The sequence below is a fragment of the Notamacropus eugenii genome, chromosome 3 (assembly GCF_028372415.1).
Source record: "Notamacropus eugenii isolate mMacEug1 chromosome 3, mMacEug1.pri_v2, whole genome shotgun sequence".
Lineage (NCBI taxonomy): Eukaryota > Metazoa > Chordata > Mammalia > Diprotodontia > Macropodidae > Notamacropus > Notamacropus eugenii.
The window spans coordinates 398134983-398161744 of record NC_092874.1 but is presented as its reverse complement, the minus strand read 5'-3'; the positions used below and the strand labels follow the sequence as shown (position 1 = coordinate 398161744).

General features: G+C 37.7%; 1 protein-coding gene and 1 long non-coding RNA gene across 6 annotated transcripts in view; one reads left to right on the top strand and one right to left on the bottom strand.

Moving 5' to 3' along the window:
• Positions 1-26762, bottom strand: part of DNAH3 (dynein axonemal heavy chain 3) — a 180081-nt gene that overhangs the window by 16144 nt on the left and 137175 nt on the right. For both annotated transcript variants that reach the window (XM_072597924.1, XM_072597925.1), the window contains exons 45-56: positions 22916-23039; positions 22666-22822; positions 21787-21930; positions 19456-20122; positions 18738-18903; positions 18335-18551; positions 17512-17694; positions 11600-11798; positions 8506-10647; positions 7555-7780; positions 3331-3575; positions 696-812 (exon numbers count right to left, since the gene is read on the bottom strand). In XM_072597924.1, the coding sequence (XP_072454025.1) occupies positions 696-812; positions 3331-3575; positions 7555-7780; positions 8506-10647; positions 11600-11798; positions 17512-17694; positions 18335-18551; positions 18738-18903; positions 19456-20122; positions 21787-21930; positions 22666-22822; positions 22916-23039 (4587 nt within the window). The remainder of the gene's footprint in view (positions 1-695; positions 813-3330; positions 3576-7554; positions 7781-8505; positions 10648-11599; positions 11799-17511; positions 17695-18334; positions 18552-18737; positions 18904-19455; positions 20123-21786; positions 21931-22665; positions 22823-22915; positions 23040-26762) is intronic.
• The window catches only part of LOC140497241 (uncharacterized), a 79899-nt gene continuing 74994 nt past the window's right edge, over positions 21858-26762 (top strand). For 3 of the 4 annotated variants that reach the window (XR_011964585.1, XR_011964584.1, XR_011964583.1), the window contains exon 1: positions 21858-21944. This is a non-coding gene — a long non-coding RNA (uncharacterized lncRNA). The remainder of the gene's footprint in view (positions 21945-26762) is intronic. The other variant, XR_011964586.1, reaches the window with a different exon arrangement.

The following is a 26762-nucleotide window of genomic DNA, read 5'->3' as shown; positions in this document are numbered from 1 at the left end:
AAATTGGGGGGATAAGCATCAGTTGGGGAAAGACCAAACAAGCTGTAGTGTATCAATGTAATGGAATACTATTGGGCTATAAGAAATGATGAATAGGAAGACTTCAGAGAGTCCTGGAAAGACTTATATGAACTGATGCTGACTGAAATGCGCAGAACCAGAACACTGTACACAGTAACAGGCACAGTGTGCAAAGACTATTTCTGATAGACTTAGCCCTTCACAGCAATGCAAGGACCTAAAACATTCCCAAAGGACCCTTGAGACAAAATGCCATCCACATCCAGAGAAAGAACTATGGAACTGGAATGCAAAATGAAGCCTACTATTTTCTCTCGTGTTATGTTTTGTTTTGTTTTGATTTTTCTCACAGTTTCTTCCATTCATTTTAATTCTTCTATGCAACATGACTAATGTGAAAATGTGTTTAATAAGAATGTATGTGTAGAATCCATATAAGATTGCATTATGTCTTGGGGAGGGAGGGGAAGAAAATATTTACTGCTTACCTGATTTGTGGGAAAATATTAGGAACTGAAAGACACTTTTAATTTAAATATTTTTAAATGTCTTCCTTAATTGATTAAGTAACGAAGAAGCTTGCTCCCTCTTTGGGTGGTTGAAGGAAAAGAGAGAACAGGTGGATGTGGTATGGTAAAGAAATATTTGCCATAGCAGCTAAACTGTTTCAATACCTGTTAGATAGGTCAGAGCCTCAAATGGCACTTCCTCATATTCATTCAGGAACATCTGGATCTGCCGCATGCTGATTCTCAAGTCAGACTCATTGAATTCATAGGGGATATTCCAACCTGTCAAGAGTCAGAAAAGTATAGACATTAGAACTCCCATTCAGTGATCACATACAGGAGAGTGAAGCCCTATGGGATATATGGGGTATATCAGCATCTTTCTTCCAGAGGAAAAAAAAATCAAATCTGCATTGATGTTTATAGTCAGCGTGAGAACCATTCTCCCTTTGACCACATTGGTTCTAAGTTAATTTCTGTACCATTCCTTCAAGCAGTGTGGTAGATGTCAGAAAGCTGGAATTTGTGAAGGGAAGATTATTTATCTTGGTTGTAATACTTTCTTAGAGTAAAAAACTTCAAAATTAGTACAATGAAAAAGTTAGAGAAAGGCTCTTAGCTCTTCCCAGGGGCTCTTTTGGTTCCAAATTCACCCAACTCAGAGAAGGTAGCCTAGCAGTCACTTGGGGCATGAGAGTTTGAGAGCAGGGGCACAAGTCTGATCCAGTCTGTAGGAGCCAGGGCTGTGAGATAGTATGCACACCCACCATTCCCCTCTGCCTTCATGTCCCATCAATGCTTAGAAGTCTGGGCTGTTTATTTCCCCCCTCCTTTATAAAACTGACAAGGCCATTTCTTGGGCTTCTTTCAGCTCCAAAATTATGCAAGTTTAAGAGGTTTGTACTCCATCTAACTCTACCTCACCTTTACTTTCAGTAAGAGTTGAATGACCTTGAGCAAGTCATGTCTGTGTGTCTGTGCCCACATGTGATTTCAAGACCTCTTTCAGCCCCCTTCATTAAAACATCTGTTTATTTACTGTGTTACCACTTTCTTCCTTTCCTCCCCATCTCCCTCTCCTCCCTTAAGCAATTGGGCTTCTTGGATGCTATGTATGAATAAAAACACCGAACTTCATACCAAGTTAATGAGAGTAATTTGTTAAAATAGGAAGAACAGGTGTGCCTGTTCTCCCCTAGAGTGTCCTTCAGCAGTTTTCTTGTGGTACTCTCTCTCTCTCTCTGTACTCTGTCTCTGTCCAAGGTGTCCCAGGATCTCTGTCTCCCTCATGGAGTAGTCTGTGATACCTCCCAACCCCCACTTCCTACACATCCCTAAAATAAAGTTAGTCTGGCTCATAGGGATCACTAGTATCCCTTTTCAAAATGCTGTCAAACAATCCCTATAATAATACCTTCTAGCATTTTGCCAAGAAACAAAGTCCAGTTCATTGGTATACAATTTGAAGAATATGTAGCCTTTTCCATTTTGGGATAACTGATTTATTTGGCTATCTTCCGTCTTATGACATCTCTCCTGTTATGAATTTAAATTTTTTTCAAATAATAATGTTAATGACTTTTAAGAGACCACTAATAGTAATTTGCAGTTTAGTTTATCTGGAACTAGTGACTCTGAGTCACTAGTCACTAGTTCATTGAGAACAGCCAGGTGCTTTCTATTTCTTTCTATTTGATATCAGTTTCCTGTTAAATACCATTTTCATTCTGTCCTTAGTTTGAAGCTCGCTCATAGAATCAAAATAAGAGTTGAATTCTTCTATCTTTTCTATATCATCTATTGGCACCATCCCTTCCACCCCAAGAAGCAAATATATGTCCTTTCTGGACCCCAACAGAGTGTTTTTAAAGCCTCATTTATTGCCATCTATGTGACCAGGATTACCTTAGGCCTCAGTTTCTTTATCTGTAAAATGAGGAATATCCTCTAATAGATATCTAAGGTCCTTTCTATAAAGAGCCTATGTTCCTGTTTAATTGGATAGTGACTAAAAAAATTGTGGTATGTGGATGCAATAGAATCCCATTATGTTGTAAGAAACAAGGAGCATGATCAATACAGAGAAGCAGGAAAAGACTTACATGAACTTACACAAAGTAAAGCTAGCAGAGCCAGAAAAACAATATGCACAATATAAATGGGAAGAACAAAACCACAAAACAATAAAAAATGAATGTTGCCAAATTTCAAAGAAAAAGATATATGTAGAATGCAGGGGAGAGAATGTTCTGTGGTTATGGAATGTTGCATGTAATGTAGATTTTTTTTCAGTGTATTGATCAGTATTACTAACTTTATTTTCTCTTTTTGTTTCTCTTTTAAAAAACCCTTTGTAACCGGGGTTGTTTGTCATGGTAGTCGGGAGGGATAAAGTGTGTAATCTAGGCAGTGTAAAAACCAAAGATATCAATGAAAATGTATTTGTTATAACTGATAGCTCTCTCTCTCTCTCTCTCTCCTCTCTCTCTCTCTCTCTCTCTCTCTCTCTCTCTCTTTCTCTCTCTCTCTTTCTCTCTCTCTCGGAGGGGAAGAGGAAGGACAATTGAGGAAATATAAAAAGAAAAATGTCAATAAAATTCTATTTTTAAAAGATCCTGTGCTCATCTGATCTTTAGCATTCATTGCTTTATCACTTCTGACACTGTTCTTATAGAAGGATGCCACTTTTTAATTTATCTCCTGTTGTCCCAACATATATAAATATAATGTATGTATGTATGTATATGTATTTTAAAGATCCTCTTTTCAAAAGAAGTTCATGAAGACTCCCAGAATTTACCTAGGGGTCCAAAGTTTCTTCTCTCTTGAACAATGGCATGGAAGAAACAGAGGCCAAACAGCAATTTGTGCCACATCTTGGCTTTCTCACAACTGTTGAAGAAGGCAGGATCTGAAATAGGGTCATTGAGGTAAGAGCGCAAGAGGTTGGCTCGGACACCTTTGGGAGGCTCATTGGTCATTTTGATTCCATTCTGGAGGATGCTGACTGGAAACTTCTCTGATGGATAACTAGTTAGCCACAGCCTAGAAGGAAAAAAATGTAATTCATTTGCTTAGCTGAAAACCAGTTTATCACTTAAAGACAAAAAAAAAAAATTCCTAGAAATCCCCAGACCTCTGCAAAAAACAAAACAAAACAAAAAAAACAAAACTGTTTTAAATAATCTGAGAACTGATACAAATTACTTATGGCCTAAACTAGACTTGATTACCTATTGATGTTTGATAATTATAATAATTGCTAGCATTTAGATAGCACTTTAAGGGTTGCAAAGCCTTTTCATATATTAGTTACTCCTTTGCTCCTCACAACAATCTTGTGAGGTAGGCGCTATTATTAGACCCATTTTGCAGTGAGGAAACTGAGACTGAGAGAGGTCAAGTGACTTGCTTAAGGCCTTACCTTGCAACATCCTTCCACTGCGCAAGTCCTCTTCTCCCCATTGGTGAGTGCCTCCCAGAAGCCTCCATTTTGGGGAAGGACTCTTACCAGACACCCTTCATTCCCCTCCCAGCTCTGCTTCAGACTCTCCAGACTTTGTGTGGGTACTTACCCTATCCCCCTGCTTGTCAGCTCATTTCTTCTTGATATCTTCCCTCATTAGAAAATAGGCTATTTGAAGGCAGGGATTGTCTTTCTTTTTGCTTGCTTGTCTCCCCATGCTTAGACCAGCATCTTGCACATATTAAGCTCCTAATAAATGTTTGTTGCCATACTGTTTGACTGCCTACCTTCTATCCTGCCCAGGGTCACACAGTTTGTAAATTTAACAATAGGTTCTCATTCTCAAGAGGTATGTAAATAGCAAAAATGCATAGAATTTACTTTCTTTTTTAAATTTTTTACTTCAGAGCCAATGATATTTTGAGGTGAGAACTAAGAGAATATTTATTTAAATGCCCTCATTTTACAGATGAAAGAAAGTGACTTATCTTTACAAATGTAAATTCATTCTAAACCAGAACTGAACAAAAACTTTTTCTGAGGCTGCTGTGAACATACTGCATTTGACATGGATGCAGAGACTGATTTCTGTGTGACATAAGGAAATGCTTTATAACAATTAGAAAGAACTATCCTAAATCAGAATGGTCTCTCAGGAAGCAGGGGCTCTTAACCTTTTTTTGTGCCATAGAACCACTGGGCAGCCTGGTGAATTCTACGAATCCCTTTTTGGAAGAATGTTTTTAAATGTATAAAATGAAATACATAGGATTACAAATGAAGTTAATTATATTGAATACAGTTATAAAATACTAAAAAAAAACACCCAGCAACAAATTCATGGACAATAGGGACAGCGCCTGATCATTGATGGTCTCAAGGAGAGACTAGACCACTACTTCTTGGAGATATCAGAGAGGAAATTTGTGTTTCAGGATTGCACTGGATTAGATCAATATTTTCCAATCCGTGGGCCTTGGACTGTTTTTTTTTTTTTTTGGTTTTTTTTGGTTTTTTTGGTGGAGGGAAGCAAAAGGTGGGGTAGGGATACTTATTATTGCATGAATTTTTATGATTGAAGAATTAACCCACTAAGTGACTGGTCTACTGTTCATGGACTTCTCTGCCCTTAGCTAGGCTTATCTTTAGAAAATAGTTTTGTTTTTAAAGATTGTACTCAATGCTTTTTCAGCCTTCTAGAATTTATGAGTGCAGTGGTGTAGACTTTATGAACCCAGGCTCACCTCCAGGCTCTGATAAGGCATAGGAGCAGGACAGCATAGAAAACAGTATATATACTTTCTATAGACTGAACTAATGATGTCCCGCACTTATATGTTCACTATTTCTCACAAGCCTGTAGGTACTATTATGATAAAATATAAATTCATGTAAATGCAACAATTAAACTCATAGGAGCTTATCATTATGCATTTTCTTAATTAATGGATACTAATAGTACAACTACTATCATATAGAGATTCATGAAAATTTTTGACACAAAAAATGGGTCCTTATACTTGAAAAGGTTAGAAACCACCAGATTAGAAGTTCTTTAATAATAATAGATAGTAGAAAGCGATGATCAAAAAAAGAGCCTAGACATCATCTTTCATGAAATTATCAAGAAAAACTGCCCTGATATTCTAGAAGCAAAGGGCAAAATAAATAATGAAAGAATCCACCAATCACCTCCTGAAAGAGATCTGAAAAGAAAAACTCCTAGGAATATTATAGCCAAATTCCAAAGTTCTAGGTCAAGGAGAAAATATTGCAAGCAGCCAGAAAGAAACAATTCAAGTACAGTGGAAACACAATCAGGATAATACAAGATCTAGCAGCTTCTACATTATGGGATTTAAGGACTTGGAATATGATATTTCAGAAGACAAAGAAACTAGGATTAAAGCCAAGAATCACTTACTCAACAAAACTGAATATAATACTTCAGGGGGAAAAATGGTCATTCAATGAAATAGAGGACTTTCGAGCATTCTTGATGAAAAGACCAGAGCTGAATAGAAAATCTGACTTTCAAACACAAGAATCAAGAGAAACATGAAAAGGTAAACAGGAAAGAGAAATCATAAGGGACTTACTAAAGTTGAACTGTTTACATTCCTACAAGGAAAGATAATATTTGTAAGTCTTGAGACTTTTCTCAGTATTTGGGTAGCTGGAGGGATTACACACACACACACACACACACACACACACACACACACACACACATATATATACACAGAGGGTACAGGGTGAGTTGAATAGGAAGAGATGATATCTAAAGAAATAAAATTAAGGAGTGAGAGAGGAATGTATTGGGAGGAGAAAGGGAGAAATGGAATGAGGTAAATTATCTCTCATAAAAGAGGCAAGAAAAAGCTTTCTCAATGTAGGGGAAAGGGGGGAGGTGAGAGGGAAAAAGTGAAGCTTACTCTCATCACATTTGGCTTAAGGAGGGAATAACATGCACACTCAATCTGGTATGAAAATCTATTTTACATACAGGAAAGTAGGGGAGAAGGGGATAAGTGGGGTGGGGGGGATGACAGAAGGGAGGGCAAATGGGAGGAGGGAGTAATTCGAAGTAAACACTTTTGGAAAAGTACAAGGTCAAAAGAGAGAATAGAATAAATAGGGAGAAGGATAGGATCTAGGGAAATATAGTTAGTCTTTTACAACATGACTATTATGGAAGTCTTTTGCAAAACTGCACATATATAGCCTATATTGAATTGCTTGCCCTCTCGGTGGGGATGGGTGGGGAGGGAGGAAGGGAGAGAAGTTGGAACTCAGTGTATTAGGAATGAGTATTGAGAATTGTTTTTACATGCAACTGGGAAATAAGAAATACAGACAATGAGGTATAGAACTCTATCTTGCCCTACAAGAAAAGAGAGAAGATGGGGATAAAGGAAAAGAGGAGTGTGATAAAAGGGAAGGCAGATTGGGGGAAGGGGTAATCAGGATACACAGTGTTTTGGGGTGGGGGAGGAGAGAGATAGGGAGAAAATTTGGAACTCAAAATCTTGTGGAAATGAATGTTGAAAACTAAAGATAAATAAATTTAAAAATAATAATGATAATATTTATATAATGCTTTAAGGTTTGTTTTATATGCATAATCTCATTTGTTCCTTACAACAATGCTGTGAGGTAAATGGCTGTTATTATTCATATTTTTCTAATTGAAACTGAGGCAGTGGAGGTTAAGTGACTTGCCTAGGATCATAAAATTAGCAAATGTCTGAGATACGATTTGAACTCAGGTCTACCTAACTCCAAGTCTAACACGAGCTACTGTACTACCTACCTGCCTCAAAGAAGAGGAAACATAGGTATTTCTAGCTCTGGGCTCTTAAGATTGTATGATTCTAACATGCAGAAAGTGGACAAAAAAATGATAGTAGGAACTGACCAGTTGGATTATTTATATGAATCAACGTTTTATTTTCTTTCATTTTTACTTCATGGCATTTCAAAAATTAAAATTAAAAAGGGACCTGCACAAATTAGGGTTAAACAAAGAATTAAGGAACTGTCTAGGTAGCCTCTTACCGGAAAGCTGGATTGGTGTTCTCCGGAATAATCACTTCCTCACATATCTTCTCCAAAGCAGGCATCCAGCTGGTGGCTAGATGACAGTTCTGTAAAACCACCCAGGTCCCCTCACTGATGGCTCTGTTAATCATGTTGGCAGCAATGGGACCCTGGCCCTGGCCAAGGGAGATCGTTTGAATGCTGTTACCTCCCATACCAAGATCATCTGCAAACTTGAGCAGACCTGTGAGCAGAGCCAATGGAGTTTTTAGAAAAGACCAAGATGACTCTTCTGAATTTACAATGATCCCACGAAAGCAATGAGGTAAATTAAAATTCCAGACTCTTGTAAAAAGAGTTCAAAAAAATTCTTCCCATGGTTTCAGCAAGAAAAAAGTTCTTCAGAAGACTGGTAGTTTCAACTAACTCTCACAGAGAAAGCTGCTCTTGGCCTGATCATCTCAAGGGCTAAAGTCAACAGTTCCCTCTATCTTTTGATAACTATGTACTATATAACGATATATATATACATATATAATTTATCTAGTATTCAAAAGTAATTAATAATAAGCCTTCATGCTAAGATATCAGCACTATATTTAATGCTAAAGGCTTTGTTGTTCCTCCTATACATAGAGATGTTCAGATTTTGTTTTCCCTCTTCTGAGTGCTCAGTAGAGCACATGTGTAATTGTAATAATTCAATCCAGCCTCTGTGACTATAATTTGTATAATTACATTGAATACTCTGACCCTGACCTAATTCTCTTTATTATTCCTTGCTTTTCCTCTTGAATTTCTTTCCCAAATATCTCACTTAGAGATATAAAAGGAAAACTAAAATATCCTGAAAATAAAGCATAACTATCTAGAACCCTCTTCTAATGATATGTGCAAATGAATTAGTTTTTTGTTATTAATTTGAATGCAGTTTGTTTTTTTTTTACCACTTAATGTTGGTTTCCTCACCTGCCATTGGGTCAGCACCCGGAGACAGCACAAAAATCAATGGAGCACAGCTGTTAGAATCACTGTAGGATCCCTGTAGGTCAAATGTAGGTGGTTCAATGTATGTCCTTCCCATGTTATCAACAATGAAGTCCTGAGCAGCTGGAACAATTTTGTCAGGTCTCAGACATCGGAGAACCACCAAACGATCTAATCCATAAAGAACTTCCCAGTTCCTAGGGAATGCTTCTTCATGGGGTTTAGCAGAATCATAGATCTCTTTCCAATCCAAAACATGGCTTTCCACATCCTCTCTCAGACCTCCAAGACTGGGCAGCTGGGATGCACGGACGATCTCAGCCCATGACTTTTCAGATAACCATTCAGGAGCGGGATTGGGATAGGGGTTATCAAGAGCTATACCTCCTGTCAGAAGAAAGCGCCAGACTTCATCATTAATTTCACCCTTCCCTTTCATGATCCCAATAGTAAGGAGGAGAGAGAAAAGTAGCTTGTCCTTCTCAAACAGGGAACGACAGACATTGTTGTAAATACTTATTGTGAAGTGGTCAATGATGTTCTCTATACGCTGTTCCAAGTCCTCACTCTTCCGGCTATGAGCCAGGGAGTGTACATATAAGTTGATGAACCAGATCAGAGAATACTGGTACATTGGTTCAATGTTAGCTAAGTCAGAAATACAAAAGAAGACAGTGGAAGAATGAACAGCCACTGGCTTGTAGCCCATCCTTGTATCATCGATCTGTGTTTCTGTCATGGAGGCAATTTTCTGTTTCTCAGAAATTTCCTCAGATAGCACTTTAGAAGAAGATAGAATTTTAATGGCAGTTTCATCCTCTAAAATGTTGCCTTCAGACTTGGAGAGGACCTCTAAGATCTTATCTTCTATCTCTTTCAGCTGCTTCTTATTGTCAGCACTTTCAATTATCAGCTTGTTCTTCTTCTCTTCTAGCTCTGGCTTTTCCTTGGCAGCAACAATACCGAGAAGTTGATCTTGGAGACCCAGAGGAGTGATCATAAAGTTGAGGAGACAGACTTTCACAGCTATTTCAGGGAGATAATGGGGATTTCTCAAACGGGTTGTAATATAAAGTTTAAAATCTTTTGAGTATTCAATAATATTTTCACCTAATCTCATATACTCTACCCCTTGCTGTTTGAATGTTGACTTAAGTAAGATGGGCTCAATGAAAGCATCCAGTTCTTCTCCAATGTTTTCTAGTAAGACTGGAGTGCCAAATTGAATAGCATTTTCCAGTACCCTCACATAGTTGCTATCAGAAAGCTTGATTACAGAGAGTTTATTGTATTTCTCCATATTTTTGACCCACTTGTTGGCCTGCCCCTGTGGGTCAATCATTAAAGCCCATCGTCTTGAATTGGACACAATGATGCCATTATCAATAGAAAAAGAGTCTATGGGCAGTCCAGCAATCTGCCAGGCTCGGATTTTCACAGGATCTCCTAAGGTGTTACTGAGACTGAAGTCATTAGAACCTGGGATCTGTTTTGCCTTGCAATACTCTAGCCATTGGTTTTGGCAGTAAGTGCGATAATCTACTGTAAAGGCCCCCAGATAGGCCACAGTGCCTGAGGACAGCAACACATCCCCTGTTAGGTTATTATAACGAATTCCCAACAGCCTGGCAGCTTCTGTCCATCGGTCTTTTTCTCCCCCAAGGCCACTGATCAGTTTCTCTGCTCGGATTAACTTCTGGGAGCAAAGTTCAATATTGTCTTCTAATGCCTTTTTTTTCAAATTCATGGCCTCAAATTCATCATTCAGGGCTTGGAGACGATCTTCCACCAGTTTCAACTCTCCCCGTTTTTGATTCAACTTTGCCATCTGTTCATCCAGCTTCCCTTCTGCCTCTTTCAGTCTTTCCTTCTTGGGGGCCACTACTTTGGCCACTCGATCATATACTTCCATGGCCCTCACCCACTTGCACAAGCCTTCACAAGCCGATGATACATTCTTAATGACTGCTGGTTGGAAGTCTGGGTGGTCAATGAATCTTTCTCGGATCCTCTTCATGATCAGAGCAGGGATGTTATCTTTATCATAACTTTTCAAACTATCTAAGAATTTCAGATCCCCAAGAACCTTCCTAGATGTACCCCAGTAGTCTTCTATCATCTTACCTGTTTAATACAAGAAGTATTTATTGAGTACCTATTAGTAAGTCATTCATAGTCAGTGAAAAGTTAAGAGTCAGTTTGATTGACAGTGATGTAAATACTTTTTAAGTTTGGCTAAAAATAAAAAGTTTAAAACATTTTATTATGTAAAGTCCTATTATTTCAACATTCAACGACATAGCAGATGACCACTGAGAGTTACTGCAGCCAAAAGAAATTTCTTATAGTATTGAATCTTTGTTAACTCAAAGAGAAGAAATCTCAAAAAGGTTTGAGAAGAGACCACAAAATGACAATTCAGTGTAATCAAAGTCTTAGATATTATGTGAATAAGAGGAATTGTTCAGATTTCCTATGGAGGTGACAAGAGACTTTTGATGCTACTTTTCAAAGATTCCATATAAAAGAGATATTACTAGCTTTGGTTGGACCTGTTACCTGTTCTATTCTTTAGGTGCATACTCAACTCCAAGAAACTGGTCTTAATATTTAAACTGAAAGTTAATCTAGTTTTTTAATAGAATGACAATAAGGACCTTAATACTGCTATGCTTCTAGAACTATTCAGATGTGGTCTATCTCCGTTCTCTCACATACTTTTTAATCTTTGTGCTTGTCCTGTTGTCTACAAGCAGTATTATTTCTGTCTGTACTTATCCTCCCTGTCTTAATTTTAAGCTCCTCAGAAGCTATATCTCCCTTGGTAAAATTCTTGCTTTTAGAAATTGAATGTTTTTTGATTAGTTAAATGACTGAGTGACTAAAAGGGAGAACTGGTTTCAAGATCAGCCTTTCTGTTTCTATGCAATTAAAGCCTTAGTTTCTTGGCTCTATTAATGTGCTGTTAAACAAGTCCTTCCCTGGAGGTGATTTGATTGTTGTGTGTTCATGCCATGTGGGTTATAGAACCTACAGGTCTTTTCAGAGGTACAGGGAGGAAGAATAGGGAGCTTACCGCTACCACTTGGGTCAGGTTTCCTCTCTGGTTTCAGCCCTTTCATGACACAGATACTCTCCATGACAAGTTTGACAGGGCCAGGAGGGTTCTGCATTGACTTAACCATGGTGATATCGGAGGCATTCAGGGTATCCAGTGCCGAGAGGGCAGCCTCCAGAGCTGGCATGGCCTCTGCCAGGTCACTCTCACATTCATCCTGTAGGCAGAGGATTAGAAATGGTTAGCACTACAGGAGTGATGCCAAACTATACCATCCTCATAGCAAGAGGTTCTTTACCTGTTTATGTCAGTATACTTTTAGCAATCCAAAGGAGCCTATGGATCCCTCTTCAGAATAATGTCTTTAAATTCATGAAACTCAAATGGGGTTATAAAGGAAACCAAATACAGTTATTAAAATATTTAAAAAAATAAAAGTTCATCAAAAAAAAATAAAATGACTCCAGCTTAAAACTTAAAAGTACTCTCAGTAGGAATGAGTACCCTCACATAGTTGCTATCAAAAAGCTTGATTTTATTAAAGTTTGAGTTTATTGAATTTCTCCATATTTTTGACCCATTTGTTGGCCTGCCTCTGTGGGTCAATCATTAAAGCCTTGAACTGGATACAGTGATGTTATTATCACTCCAATGATGCTACTCTCAAGAAGAGGGGATTACTGTTCAGGTATTCATGGTGAAAATCAGCCAGAGATCTTCTCTGCCAAGGGACACTCCTGCCAGAGCATGGGCCATCTAGTGCTTGTTCAGTTAATATATGTCATGAAAAGGGGACTACGCAGTTGCAGTTATTTCCGGGGCTAATCATCCAGTGGGTAGATAGTACAAGTTTTTCTACTCCTCTTCTTTTTCTGCCTTCCTTGAGAATTCTAATACTTTTCAGTATGTCCTCCAGAAGGTAAACAGCAGGAAGAGGTAGATATCATATTACTCTTGTGGGCAGCCCTGGCAAAGTGTTCGGTAGGGGAGGAGGTCAAAACTATTGGCTACAACAAAGCTTTTGGATTACAGTGGCCTTAACTTGTCCCAGTCCTCCATGTGCACCAAACAAACAAAAATCTGGCTGTACCATCTTCCTCTGAAAATAAGCAAATACTAGACAATGGACAGATTAAACCTCTGCTCCATTTCTAAAAGGGAAAGGATTAGAGACAATCCTAGTCTCAGTTCAACCTTACTTTCTTTTTTTTTTCTTTCTTTTTAAAAAACCCTTTTATTGATACATTTAGTTTTTACATAATCTATGTTTTCTAATTTAGCCCTTCCATGCTCTGCCTCCTGAGAGCCATCTCTTCTTTTTTTTTAATTTTAAATTATTTTATTTGTTTTCAGTTTTCTACGATCACGTCCATATATCTTTTTTTAATAATTATTTTATTTGTTTTCAGGGTTCTATAATCACTTCTATATATCTTAGATTGTTTCCCCTCCTTCCCCACACCCTCCCTGAGATGGCTTGCAAACTTATATAGGTTCTACACATACATTTCTATTAAATACAATTTCACCATAGTCATGTTGAATAGAAGAATTAAAATGAATGGGAGAAATCATAAAACAAAACAAAACATAACACAAAAGAAAATGGTCTGCTTCATTCTGCAATCCAATTCCATAGTTCTTTCTCTGCATGTGGAATTTTGCCTCAAAAGTACATTGGGAATTTTTTAGGTCGTTGCATTGCTATGAAGGACTAAGTCTACCAGAAAAATTCCTCACACACTGTGGTTGTTGCTGTGTACAAATTTCTCCTGGTTCTGCTCCTTTCACTCAGCATCAGTTCATATAAGTCTTTCCAGGACTCTCTGAAGTCTTCCTGTTCACCATTTGTTATAGCACAATAGTATTCCATTACATTCATATACCACAACTTGTTCAGCCATTCCCCAGTTGATGGGCATCCCCTTGATTTCCAGTTTTTGGCCACCACAAAGAGAGCTGCTATAAATATTTTTGTACATGTGAGACCCTTTCCCATTTTTAGGATCTCTTTGGGATACAGTCCTAGAAGTGGTATTGCTGGATCAAAGGGTATGCACATTTTTGTAGCCCTTTGGGCATAAGTTCCAAATTGCTCTCCATAATGATTAGAGCAGCTCACAGCTCCACCAACAATTAATTAGTGTTCCAATTCTCCCACATCTTCTCCAACATGGATCATTTTCCTGTTTTGCCATGTTAGTCAATCTGATAGGTATGATGTGGTATCTCAGAGTTGTTTTGATTTGCATCTTTCTAATCAAAAGTGATTTAGAGCATTTTTTCGTATCACTATAGATATCTCTAATTTCTTCCTCTGAAGAATGCCTGTTCATATCCCTTGACCATTTATCCATTGGGGAATAATATGTATTCTTGTAAATTTGACTCAGTTCTCTATATATTTTAGAAATGAGGTCTTTATCACAGCTACTAGTTGCAAAAATTCCTTCCTAGTTTTCTGCTTCCCTCCTAATTTTGGTTGCATTAGGTTTCCTTGTGCAAAATCTTTTCAATTTAATATAATCAAAATCATCCATTTTGCACTTCATAATGTTTTCTGTCTCTTGTTTAGTAAAAAATTTCTCCATTCTCCATAAATCTGACAAATACACTACTCTTTGCTCCACTAATTTGTTTATAGTATCAATCTTTGTACTTAGATCATGTACCCATTTGGACTTTATTCCTGTATACGGTGTCAGGCATTGGTCTATGCCTGAGAGCCATCTCTTCTAATAAAAAATACAAATGAGGAGGAAAAATAGTTCACCAGAACTAAGCACATATTGGAAAAAGCCTGACACTATATGCTGTGTTTCACACTCAAAGATCCTTACCTCTGCAAAGAGTGTGAGCAGAGAAAAATGTTGGGCTTACTTTCTACATGATTTTAAAAGGACCCTCTCTTTGAGCCAGAGATGCAAAAAAACAATGAGGATAAACCCAAAAGGTCCAGTGTTTCTTTCAAAATGGTTGACTCCTAGAAGTGATGCCAGTCCCATTGCAGATCATGATTATGGACTACTAATATAGTGCTTTAAATTTTGCAACATGCTCTTTATATTGACTTTCTCATTATAGAATCACAACAACCCTGTGATGTCAGAGGTGTATTTGAATCCAGTTCTTTGCTGACTTTAAAGTTCATCATTCTTTGCTAGACATGTAATTTGCTTACTGATTGTCACTCCCCAAATCTCGTTTACATCGGTAGTTTTCTATTTCATCCTTTGTACTGAAAACTAAAAGCCTGTGTTGAATGCACAGGGAGTGGGAGAAGTAGAGAGGCATACTTTGTGCCATGGTTTAAATCCACTGTGAGAGCCAGCTCCACCCTTTAATTGGTATGTCCTTTTTTGCCCCATTCACCACAATTGCCCTAGCTTTGTGAAAGGATATTTATCTTGCATAAAACCCCTCTAATATCAAGTTGTGTCCCCCAAAGCTCTGTCCTAGATCCTCTTTTAGACTCCTTCTAAACTTTCTACCTTGGTGCTTTTATCTGGGCTCAATTATCATCTCTCTTTATATAGTTGACTCCTAACTCTATCTTGCCCTAATATCTCTCCTGAATTTCAGTCTGCTAAAATTTCTATTTGTCTTTCCTACTAGCAATTTAATTACAACATGTTCAAAAACAGAAATAATCTTCTTTCCCAAACTTATCTAAGTCTAAGCAGATAAGTGGGATAATAGAGAGCTGGGCCTGGAGTCAGCAATATCTGAGTACAGATTTGGTCGAAGATACTTCCTAGCTTTCTGATCCTGGGCAAATCACTTAACCTCTATCTGCCTCAGTTTCCTCAACTATAAAATGGGGACAATAACAGCATCTATAGCCTTGCAGTGTTGTTGTGAACATCAAATAAGGTAATATTTGTAAAGGGCTTATCGCAGTGCCTGGCCCATAGTAGATGCTGTTAAATACCAAAGAGGATTGAGATCATCACTATCCTTCCAGTTACTCAAATCCGTAAGTGTAGAGTCATCCTTGGTACTTCTCTCTTCTATGCCCCCATATCGAATCAATTGTTAAATCTTATTTATACTGTCTCTATAAGGTCAACAATAACAACAACAACAGATGAGGTCACTCTTCTCTATATTCCCTTAACCACACCCAATTCAAATCCTTTTCAATTGATAAATTTTATCAATTTATCAATCAATAAATCAAATTTATCAATCAATTTATCAATAAAATTTCAGTTTATCCAAATTACAAAATACAAATTACAGAGATGACAGTAATAGCTTCCTAACTGGTTTCTTTACTTCTCATCTCTCCTTTCTCTAATCTACCCTCCACAAATTTGCAGAAATAATCTGTCTTCCTAAAAGAAGGATCTAGCCATTGGTTTCACCTTTCATATTCAAAGATCTTGCACATTCCCTTCAAGAGAAAATGCAAACTCTTTAGCCATATACTTGTGATTTTCTAAAACCTAACTCCAGCCTATAATTTTCACAATTATTTCCTATTGCTGCCTCACTTATGAAATGAAATGCCCATCACATTTTGCCTTTATAAGACCTCCACATTAAAGATATCAATCAAGTCTTCTTTCATTACAATGAAAGGAACATCGAGCTGAATATTAGGAGACCACTGTTCTAGTCCAGTGTTCACCCTTTTATTAGCTGTGTGACTCTAAGTTAATCCTTTCTATTTTTGAGCCTGTTTCTTCATCTAAAGAAAGATAGGGACTTGACCTGTGGTTTCATTGCTATAGGGAACTCCCAGATGTGGAAATTCCCTACAGTCTTAGTTTTAGTCCTAGAGAATTGTCTAGAAGAGTGATGTCAAACTTGGTTGTCCATAGGCCTGTGTGAGACCCACAGTACCCCTTAATGTTGCCTGTATCAGGTTAAAATCTAATTGGGAAATATTTACCAAAGTAAATAAAAATACACTAAAATATAGATCATGTTAATTTGTGTTTTTCGAAGTCAATATGTGGTCTACAGTGATCCTTATGTATGATATAGTGGCCCCCATTTCTACTTGAGTTTGACACCACTGATTGAGACACTGAGGGGTTAAATGACTTGCCCAGGGTGACAAAGTCAGTATGTGTCAGAGGAGGAACTTGACCCTGGGTCTTCCAGGCTACAAGGCTCTCCATCCACTACAACACACTGCCTCAAGGGATTGTTACAGAAATTAGAGGATAGCCTATATTTAAAAGTGTCTCAAAAATATGTAAGGCATTATAAAGCTCAAAATATTATCATAACTAGTATTTGCTTTCTGTTATTTGAGAAGTATAAAGGAGATGATCACAGAAATGGATGGCCAGAAGAAAACATAGGCTGATTACACAGCAAGGCGGGGATTCCCATGGTGTGCTTGTAAATGTTTAACAACTGATTCTCTGAAGAAAATGTGTATACTATACACTTTTAAATTTTATCTGCATTATTAATATTTTCTCCCTCACTTTCTTAAGTATAGACATCCAACAGAACAATAAATCAAGCTTTGATTTGTTAATTCCTGAGATGTAAATGCTCACACTGAAAATATAACAGATCAAGCTGGCTGTAGCACACTCCTTTTCTAGAGGTTTTTCTAGTCAACCAGTGGAATCCATCACAGACAAATACATACACACACACAAGATGAAGACTCTCTTCTCTAGAGGAAGGTAACTTCGTGTGTTAGGTGGATTCCCTTTGTCATATTTATGGAAGAACATGGGACAAGAGTTCTGTAGGTATAGATTGGTCATGATCTGTATCCATGGGAGAAAATGTTCCTATATCAAGGAGATCAATGACGGACCTATCCAAGTATCCAAATATAAGGATGTGACTGAGAGAAACCCAGCCTCTAAGGTAGCCTGTTGTCTGCCTACATCTTGTGTCATAATAGAGACTTCCATGAGGGATTTGGTCTTCACAACTATTCAATGGAAAACGTGTACCTTAATAGCCTGTGAAATGGCAGCAGCAGCATTAGCCTTTTGTTCATCTGCCTGAACCAACAGCTTCTTAGCATCTGCTTCCACTGTCTCTGCTTCAATTTTTACCATCATCTTCTCAGTCTCTTCAGAGGTCTTGATCAGCTCGGGTTGAAGGGCAGTTAGTTCTACCTGCATTACAGCCACCTAATAGAGAAACAGAGAGTAAGGGAAAGCAGCAGATTGACAGAGGGTATTTTTCAGAACTGGAATTTTGTTCAGCAGAAAGCTGTGGAGATAGATATGGTTGAATAAATATGGTTTTAAAAATATGGTTTAAAAGGACAGTTTACCTACCACTTGAACAAAAAAATAGAGAACAGCTATCAAGTTCAACAAGGCTCTAGTTATAAGTAAATGCATTGGTCAGGAATATTTGTCTTTCTGATCAAAGATGCCTAGAGTCTATCCTTATTTTTAGATTAACTATATATGGCCACATCCTATATCTTTTAAACAGCAGGTTTAAGTATCTCCACTTTCAACAATTCTGAAAAGCCAGATTGGTCTGGAATTTTACCTCCTGACTTCAGAGCTAGTGCTCTATCCACTGTACCATCAAGCTCCCCCTGTACTCAGCATTTTTTTAAAGCAAATATTATCTCATTTGATTTGGTAAGGATCAAATAGCAAATACTATATGCTCTAAGTCATGGGAAAGTTATTGTTGTTTGTGTTTTTTGTTTGTTTGCTTTTACCGATTATATGCCAGCTGTTTACATTTGAAGGCTAGACACATACTAAGATGTTGAAAGCCTATGTTTATTTCTTTTCAGTGTCAACTCACCTGTGATGATGCAAAGTCAAGTTTCTGAAGCCCCACCAGGTAACGATTCCTCATCTTATCCACTTCATGTCTTTTGCTATTTAGTAGTGTTTTGAAGGTCAGAATTAATTCAAGATAAGATGTTGGAGTCACATAGTTATGTCTTCGTAGTGTACCATAAAACTCCTCTGAGAGATGCCTCACACTTTCCTGGAAATATTTGCACATGGATACAACCCTACAGAGAATAAATGGCAATCCAATTGTCTATCTTTCTCCAAATAATTATGATAATGATGACTATTAGAATCTGTAATTCTAATTGACTCCACTGGCTTCGGTTAACTCAAGTCAAAAAGAAATCTATTGAGGGAAACATTGGCCATACTCCCAATCCTCCATAGATGGCCATCCCACTACTTACTGTATTCGAACTTCATCATCGAGCTCCACATCTTCTAAAAATTTATTGGCCACCATTTCTAATGCATCTGTTGGCCAAGTTTGGAACCAGTCAATGGTACAGCAGTTGATCAAAGAAGGGAACATTCGTAGGCGGTTCCGGAAAGCATCTCCAATTGGACTCATGGCTTTTAGAAAGAATAGATTTTGTTAGTTCCTTTCCATCTAGTTCCAGACAGGATGGGACTGATTTCCTTAGGGATTAATTTAGAATTTTGAAGGCATTCACGGGGTGATACCTATCTTTGGTACTTTTGGAAAGGTTCAGAAGCAATTAACAACCTAATCCCTTGGAAACTCTGGAGTGATTATGGGAAGGGACCACTCAAAATTTTGGAAATTATCCCACCTATCAGAGATGCTTGAGTTCCATTAAAATGTCAAAATACAGAGGTGTACATAGCTAAGAGGCAGTGTGTGCCTGTGAATGTGTGTGTGTGTATGTGTGTGTGTGCGTGTGTGTGTGTGTATGACACAATGGAATGAGTGTTGGATTTGGGATCAAAGAACTGGGATTAAAATCCTGGCTCTCTATTTTACTACTTACTTGATCTTGAACATATCCCTTAACCACTCTGAGCCTCAGTTCTCTTATTTGAAAAATGAGGGGTTGACCTCTAAAATTCCTTTTGGTTCTAAATCTGTGACTCTATGTGGGGGATGTGTTTGTTTCTTCTTACCTAGGACAATATGTAGATTTTTTTTCACCTTCTCAATAAAGAAGGTATACATAGCAAGAGGTGTGGCATCAATTTTCCTGCCCTCAGTCCTGGCTGCTGTTTGCATCTTTTCCACAATGTCAGCCTTTTCGTCAGCAGGAAAGATATTGGGCACATCGCCTGTGTTCAGGAGCATATTGATGTCCTCAACAAATGATTCATCCTTGATTTGATTATCAGCAAACAAGAATACTGTGCTCTTGCTGACTACTCCAACCTGAAGCATAATCTTCTTTATATCATCCCGCCAGTCGTTGTTGGTGTAGTTCTTGGTGATCTCAATCTGGTACAACTCATAGGAGTTCATGAATGTGGACAGCTTGGAGGCACTCTGTCGCCCACTCCCCCCAATGCCCACTAGCAGTAGATGGCCATTGTCCTGCTTTAGAACTCGGCAGATCCGAGAAATGTGCTCAATGGCAAATCTGAACATGACCAATGACATTGGGGCCTTGCTGATGTTATTAAACTCTTCTAGGTAATATTCCATGACTGAAGTGAGAGTTTTCAGGTCTGTAATCTCATCATAGACTTTTACATCAGCCTCAGGCTTAAAAAAGTCTCCAAAGAACAGACTACGGATATTATCATCCACAATCTTCCCAGTGGGTGATAAATGAATCAGGACCTGGAGTAAATTCAATTTAATGAGTATTTAGGGTTAGGGTTATTTTGTATAAGTGCACTGGAGATACAAAGAGTAAAAGTCTCTGTACTTAAGGAACTTACATTTATTGAGTGGGGGCAGAGGAAGTCATGTGTATTCAGATGAATAAATACAAAGTACATACAAATTTAAAGTAATTTAGCAGTAACCCCTACTTCTGCTTATCATTCATATACTATAATACAAAGTACCTTGTTTTTATCCTTTCCTGAGAATTCTAAGCATCTTAGTTTCATTTATAAAGGATTTGCTGCTGACAAATATGCCTAGTAAAGATAGGAATTTGGGTTAGGTCAATGGGGAACAGTGAGTATGCCTCCATTAGCCTACATTTCTTTTCTGGCTCAAATTCATCTGTACCTAATCCAGAGAGGATATTGGGATTATGAAAGAATTTCAATCCTAAATTAGACAACTATTTGTAGCGGAAAGTTTTTTCCTCTGCCCAGACACAGAATTCAAAAATGAATGACCTAATCTTGGTCTGATTGTACTGTTTAGTACTCTTGAACTCTGCCTGGCCTTTGTTAGTTGAGCGTAGTGGCCATGACTGAACAACAGCCTTTATGGAGTAAAAGGTATAGCCACTCACTATACCCAAGCAGACTGCCTGTAAGATGGTTTGACTAGTCCTGAAGAAATGAACTCAGACGACTCCATGGCAGTGCCAGCACTGATAGCCCAGCCTAGTGAAAAACAGACCCAGTGAACTTAGCAGAACTATATGCCCAGTAGAAACACTGAGAGTAGTGTGGAGCAATGTGAGCATGTCATCCCCGCAAAAGAAAAACACTAGGGGCCTGGTAGTATTGGAGGTATGAATTACCCTTTCACACATATTCCCCAGGTGTGGATCTCTCAAATGTAAGCACTGTGCTTGCTTATTCTCCTCAGTGGTGGGGTGTTTATTTGTGGGAGAGTGTACCTTTACTTTATGGAAGAAATGTTTTATCACAAATCTTATGGTACTATTTCATTAAAAATGCCTCTTTTTTTTAAAAAGCCAATTGTGTCATCTGGCTAACTAAAGAAAAACAAACACATTTATGGGAATTTGTGAGCTATTTTTTTATGTAAAAAATGGAAATGTTTAGTGGGAGAAGGGAAAACCTGGGGCCAGCCAGGGTGAGGCCATGATAGATGTCTTCAAGTCTATAAGTTTTTATTTTCAAAAGGTATGGACTCAGAGAGTACCTGGAACCTAGGACAGCTATTCTGGGAGTCCCATGTGTGAGAAGGGAGTGCCACATGTATTACATACATATGAGGAAACTGAAGCCCAGATAGATCAGGTGATTAGCCCAAGGTCATATGGGCTGGTAGGAAGTAGAGCTGGAATTTGAACCCAAGTCCAGAGTTCTTTTCACTGTCTCATTGATCCAGAACACCAAAATATTCTCTGAATCAAACCAATAAGTCTGCTTAAAGTCTCTAGGTGTCATAGGACATAGATGGAGCATTCTTTTAGGGATTTTATGAGTATTCTTAAGGGATCTGCAATTATCATCAGTCTTAGGAAATTCAAAGTGTAAGAACTCTTCTACATCATGGCTGCTTATAACAAATTGACTGAGGTACACTGAGATTAAATAACTCACAGCTAGACTACATGAAATTTAGCATACCTTTTCAACAGTCTGTTTGAAACAATTAGATGTTGTCTCCTTTACCATAGCAAAGAACACCTCTCTGTCCACATGATCAATTAAACGATCATAGAAGACTCGATAAACTTCATGAATCCAGAGTCGAATCAGTTTTTCTCCATCCTGCAAATTCAAAAGTGAGTATCTGAATTATTTGGAGGCATAGCCTACAAAGTTAGTAGCCTCTTCCTCCATCAGATCAATAATAATTATGGTGACTCTGTAATCAGTACAATGACATGATTCAAATGGAGCAGGATATATAGTTCATGCCTTTAGAAGCTTACTGTTTAATGAAGGAACTCAGACAAATTTGATATAAAAAGATATTATTTACAAAGAAATAGCCAAAGGTCAACTACATATGACAATAAAAATATAAATTAAGCACTGAGTAAATTTATACATGGAAATAATGATCAAAATAGTAGGGATTAATTCCTGGAAGAGGTGAGATTTGATACTAATTGAACATCAGCCAAGTCACTTAAATGTCATCAATTCTGGGTTATGGATGAGGAATGATACTGAAAATGGTAGATAATTACTGGTAATTTTGCTTATCTGACATAGTATATACACATCAGACATGTTCTGTATCTCAAATAAAATTATAATCAATAGCATCCTGAGAATCTATTCATTTATTCAAAGAGTTATGTTTCCTGCCCTCAAAACACTTATAATCCACTAGGAAACAGAAAACACATAGAAAAATAATCCTGTCAACTTGATATACCCATACACCTAATTTACCTAGTATTGTACTCTTTAGAGACAAGGTATGTCTCAACCCCAGATAATAAACAATAGTATTTAGTTATTTTAAAGACAATATTTATAAAAACAAAAGCTAACCTGCAAGTGGGTGTGAGGACACAGCAACACCCCTTGAATAACCCGTGAAAAATCTCGTAAATTAAAGACATAATGAGATTTGGAGGGAGTTGGCAGGAAATTCTCCACTGCAGCTTTGTAAATGGTCATTGTTGCTTGAATCAACATCTTTCCAAACCTTGGAGAACAGCAAAGCCAGTAGAGATGTTGTGAAAAATTTGGAAAGCAACATCCCCTCTACTGCATCCCTTTCAGTTCATGGTTTTCTTACCTTAAGAATTGTACATCAAACCCTTTCCCAAAGTGCCAGTCAACAATGGAGCTGAAAATCCTGCTCAAAATTTCATCCTCAAAAGCATCAATGGAAATGATATTCAGATGGCGGGTGAAGCGTCCTGAAAAACAGACAGACAGACAGACACACACACACATAGTTACCCTTTGGACCTAATGACAGAGCCAGTATTCCCTCCCACCAAATGCAAAGGAGGGTCTGATATTTGACTTCTTTCTAAGATATGTGTTGAAAATGGAGATTTCTGTCAAAATAGTGAGATCTTATGTGTGGGATCATTTCCAGAATTTTTTCTCTGGGTATATCCATAAGACCCTGACTCCACAGAGCCTGAAGATCTGAGATCCCACCTCATACAAACTCTGAAATGTTACTTATTATCTCTATATTTAATAGTATGCTAACCTAAGTCTAGAAAATGCCCTGAAAGGTTATCTGATGCCTTCATATCTTTGTCTTCAGGCAATATGACACAAAAACTATCATTAAGGCATAGAACGTTGAATCTTACATTTGGAAGGTACCTTACAAGTCATCTATTATTTAAAAGCCATCTGCTTCAAGCTTCAATGAGGGAGAGTTAGAGCAAGAGAAGACTTGATCTAAAGAAGAAAGAGAAGGAACTGCAGAGATTTGAAGATTTCATGAACTGTGAAAAAAACCAGTGAATGTGGTAGCTACGTGGTACAGTGGATAGAACATTGGCCTTGGAGAACCTGAGTTCCAGGAGGACCTGAGTTCAAATCTGACTTCAGACACATACTAGCTATGTAACCCTGGACAAGAAACTTAAACCTCTTCAGAAAAAAAAAAAGACCAGAGATTGCTTTTGGTGCAGTGGAACAGGAATTTGAAAGGTTTTGAAGAGAAGAGGAGAAAGATATGAAGGACATGAACTAAAGAAGAAAGGCTAAGGAAATGCTAGAAAGTGGAGAAATCAAGTCAAAAGGGAATTTGAGGAAAAGGAACACTAGTAGAAGAATCTAAAAAGAGAGCACAGTAGAAGTACCTTAAGGAAGAGAAATAAAAAGAGGAGGAAGAGAAATAAAAGGGGGAAAGTCCTCCAGGAAAATGATGAAAAATAAGGAGGAGGAAAAGAAAGTTGGTAAAAACAAGTTGGTGAGGCAAGGCAAGGGATTATTAAATCAAAAGAAAAGAAGGACAGTGTGGCCATCAAGACATTATTGAAGTGAGGAGGAAAATGGCACCTCAGAAACTGAAGACTTCATTGAGTAATTTGATAATTCAATTTTATTTATTTTCAGTTCCAAATTCTTCCCCCTCTATTGAGAAGGCAAGAAAAATAAAACCCATTAAAAATGCATATAGTCCATAAGTAGTTTACTATCTAGTTCTCCAGAAAACCTAACTAGCAAAGACAACAAAGCTCCCTGGATCTCACTTCCAGCACATATAGAGAGCAGGAAGAATTTTGCAATGATTTACAAAATGGTTGCAATGTTTGTATTCATGCCATAATGTGATCTTTTGTTATCTATTCTAAAAGTATAGGTCAGTCTCCCAACTAGAAGAGAAGACAAGGGAACTTCAGGAACCTCTCCACTCCAGGTTATTCATAAGAGTGAAGTCTTCCAAGCAATGAGCAAAGCAACAGAATAAAGGCTCTGTGTAAAAATCAAAAAGAAACATGATTGAACAGATAGAGGGAGAATCCTGAACCACCAAACCAAGAGGTTGTGGAGGGGTCTAGAAGAATGTGACACAGAAAAGGAAGAACAACCAATGAATACCATTATCTCTTCCACATTGAAGGGGCTAGGGGCGCAGCATGTAAAATATGTTGACCTTTCCTTCATAGGTCATTGCAACTTCTTCAAAATTCTCCCCAAATTTTCCTTTAATTTCTTATGCCAACCCATGATATATCACAACCATGGCAGGGAAAGTCATGATGTGGAAAGAATAACTGTATTTAAAGCCAAATAACAGATATAAGACTCTTTCTTTTCTGAAGAGGTGGGAAGGAGATGTTTGATCTACAGAGGAATGATGACAGTGATTCACAGGTGAGAGATAATCCTTCCAATATGGATAAGAAGAAGAAGAGACAAGTAGTGGAGGTTGGGGTCTCCCAGCTGAGGTTAACAAGGCACATACTTAAAATGGTCATGTATAGAGAGTAACCCAGGCATGTGGGAATATCCAGCCCATGTTCAATGTACTTCTATGATTATTTGTCAACATGATGACAATAGAGAAGTCTGTTATCTTTCAGGGACCATTTATCAAGAAACATACATTAGGACAAATACCAAGAATCTCCCAAGACTTTTTGAACCAGAAAATTTTGGCCCACTTATGATGATTAACATGGACACAAATGACACTGCCAGGAGTCTTTTTTTTAAGAAAGTTTTGTTAAAGATTGTAAAATCTTGGGGAAGAAACTGAAGACTTTTAGGTCAGAGGTGGTGATTTTTTTTTTCTGTTTCCAGTCAAAAACATGGATGTCTGAAGAAAAAGGTAGATTTGAGAAATGAACAGCTGATCTGAGAATAAGATTTGGATATCTGGAGTACGGCATGAAATACAGAAATGACAATCTCCTAGACATCAATAAAGTTTTCCTTAAAAAGTTAACAGCATTTCAAAGTTAGAATGAGCACTAAATATCAAAACTTCAACTTCTATCAAGTCAGACTCTCATGTATATAGACAGAGAAAAGATCCTGGAAATGACTCCTCACCAATGGTAGGAAGAGGGCTGACACATTTCTTTGTATAAGACCTCACAAAATATAATCAAAAGAACCTTAAACTAAAAAGGAAAAGAGGAGGAGGGAGGAACAACTAATATTTTCCCACTAAGCTAAATTCCATAGAAAATAACTATGAAGTAGAAAGAAAATAGCAATACTGCCACCCAGAAATTCACAGGAGAGTAAACTCAAGAAAGAAGTCGACAATAAATCCATGTCCTCTAACATTTACCAATAAATGCACAAAGTCTGAACAACAAGCAAAGTAAACTAGAGATGTCAATGTAAGGAGGCTGATTTGACCTCACAGTTATACTTGATGGGGTAAGATTCATGACTGGAATATGATTATACAAACAAACTTTGTTCAAAAGAAAGCATAGGACCTGGCGTCAGGAAGGCCTGAGTTCAAATCCAGCCTCAGACACTTACTAGCTGTGTGACTGTTGGCAAGTCATTTTACCTTCACCAGCCTCAGTTTCCTCATCTGCAAAATAAGAATAGCACCTACCTCCCAAGGTTGTTGTGAAGATTAAGTGAGATAATATTTGTAAAGTGCTTTGCAAACTTTCGAGTGCTATATAAATGCTAACTGTATAGCTAGCTATATTAATTGCTATATATAAATGGAAATGATATTCAGACGGCAGGTGAAGCATCCTGAAAAACAGACAGATAGACAGACAAACAGACACACACACACACATGCACCTGCCTGTTGTTATTGTTATTTTAGGCAGACATTTGATCAAATAGAGAAAAACATGGTGGAGAGTTCTTGAATTAAAAATAACAGAGGCAGAAACAAAATCCATACTATTATCAGAGAATACTACAGACCACCTGGGCATAAGGAAGAACTAGAACTTGAGCAAGTTTACAAACCTGTCATGGTAGCATAACATATGAATAGTCATACCTATGATTTTTTGGTAGAAGAATTTTCTTTTACCAATGCAGAACGGACTTCCTGCAACTTTAGAGAAGTGAGTAGAGTCCTGAGGAGTGAAGGAACTTGAAGAAGATCATGCAATCAGTATGTATCAGAAGCAAGGCTTGAACCAAAGTCTTCCTACACTATTGCTGTAGTGGCTAAAGGACTG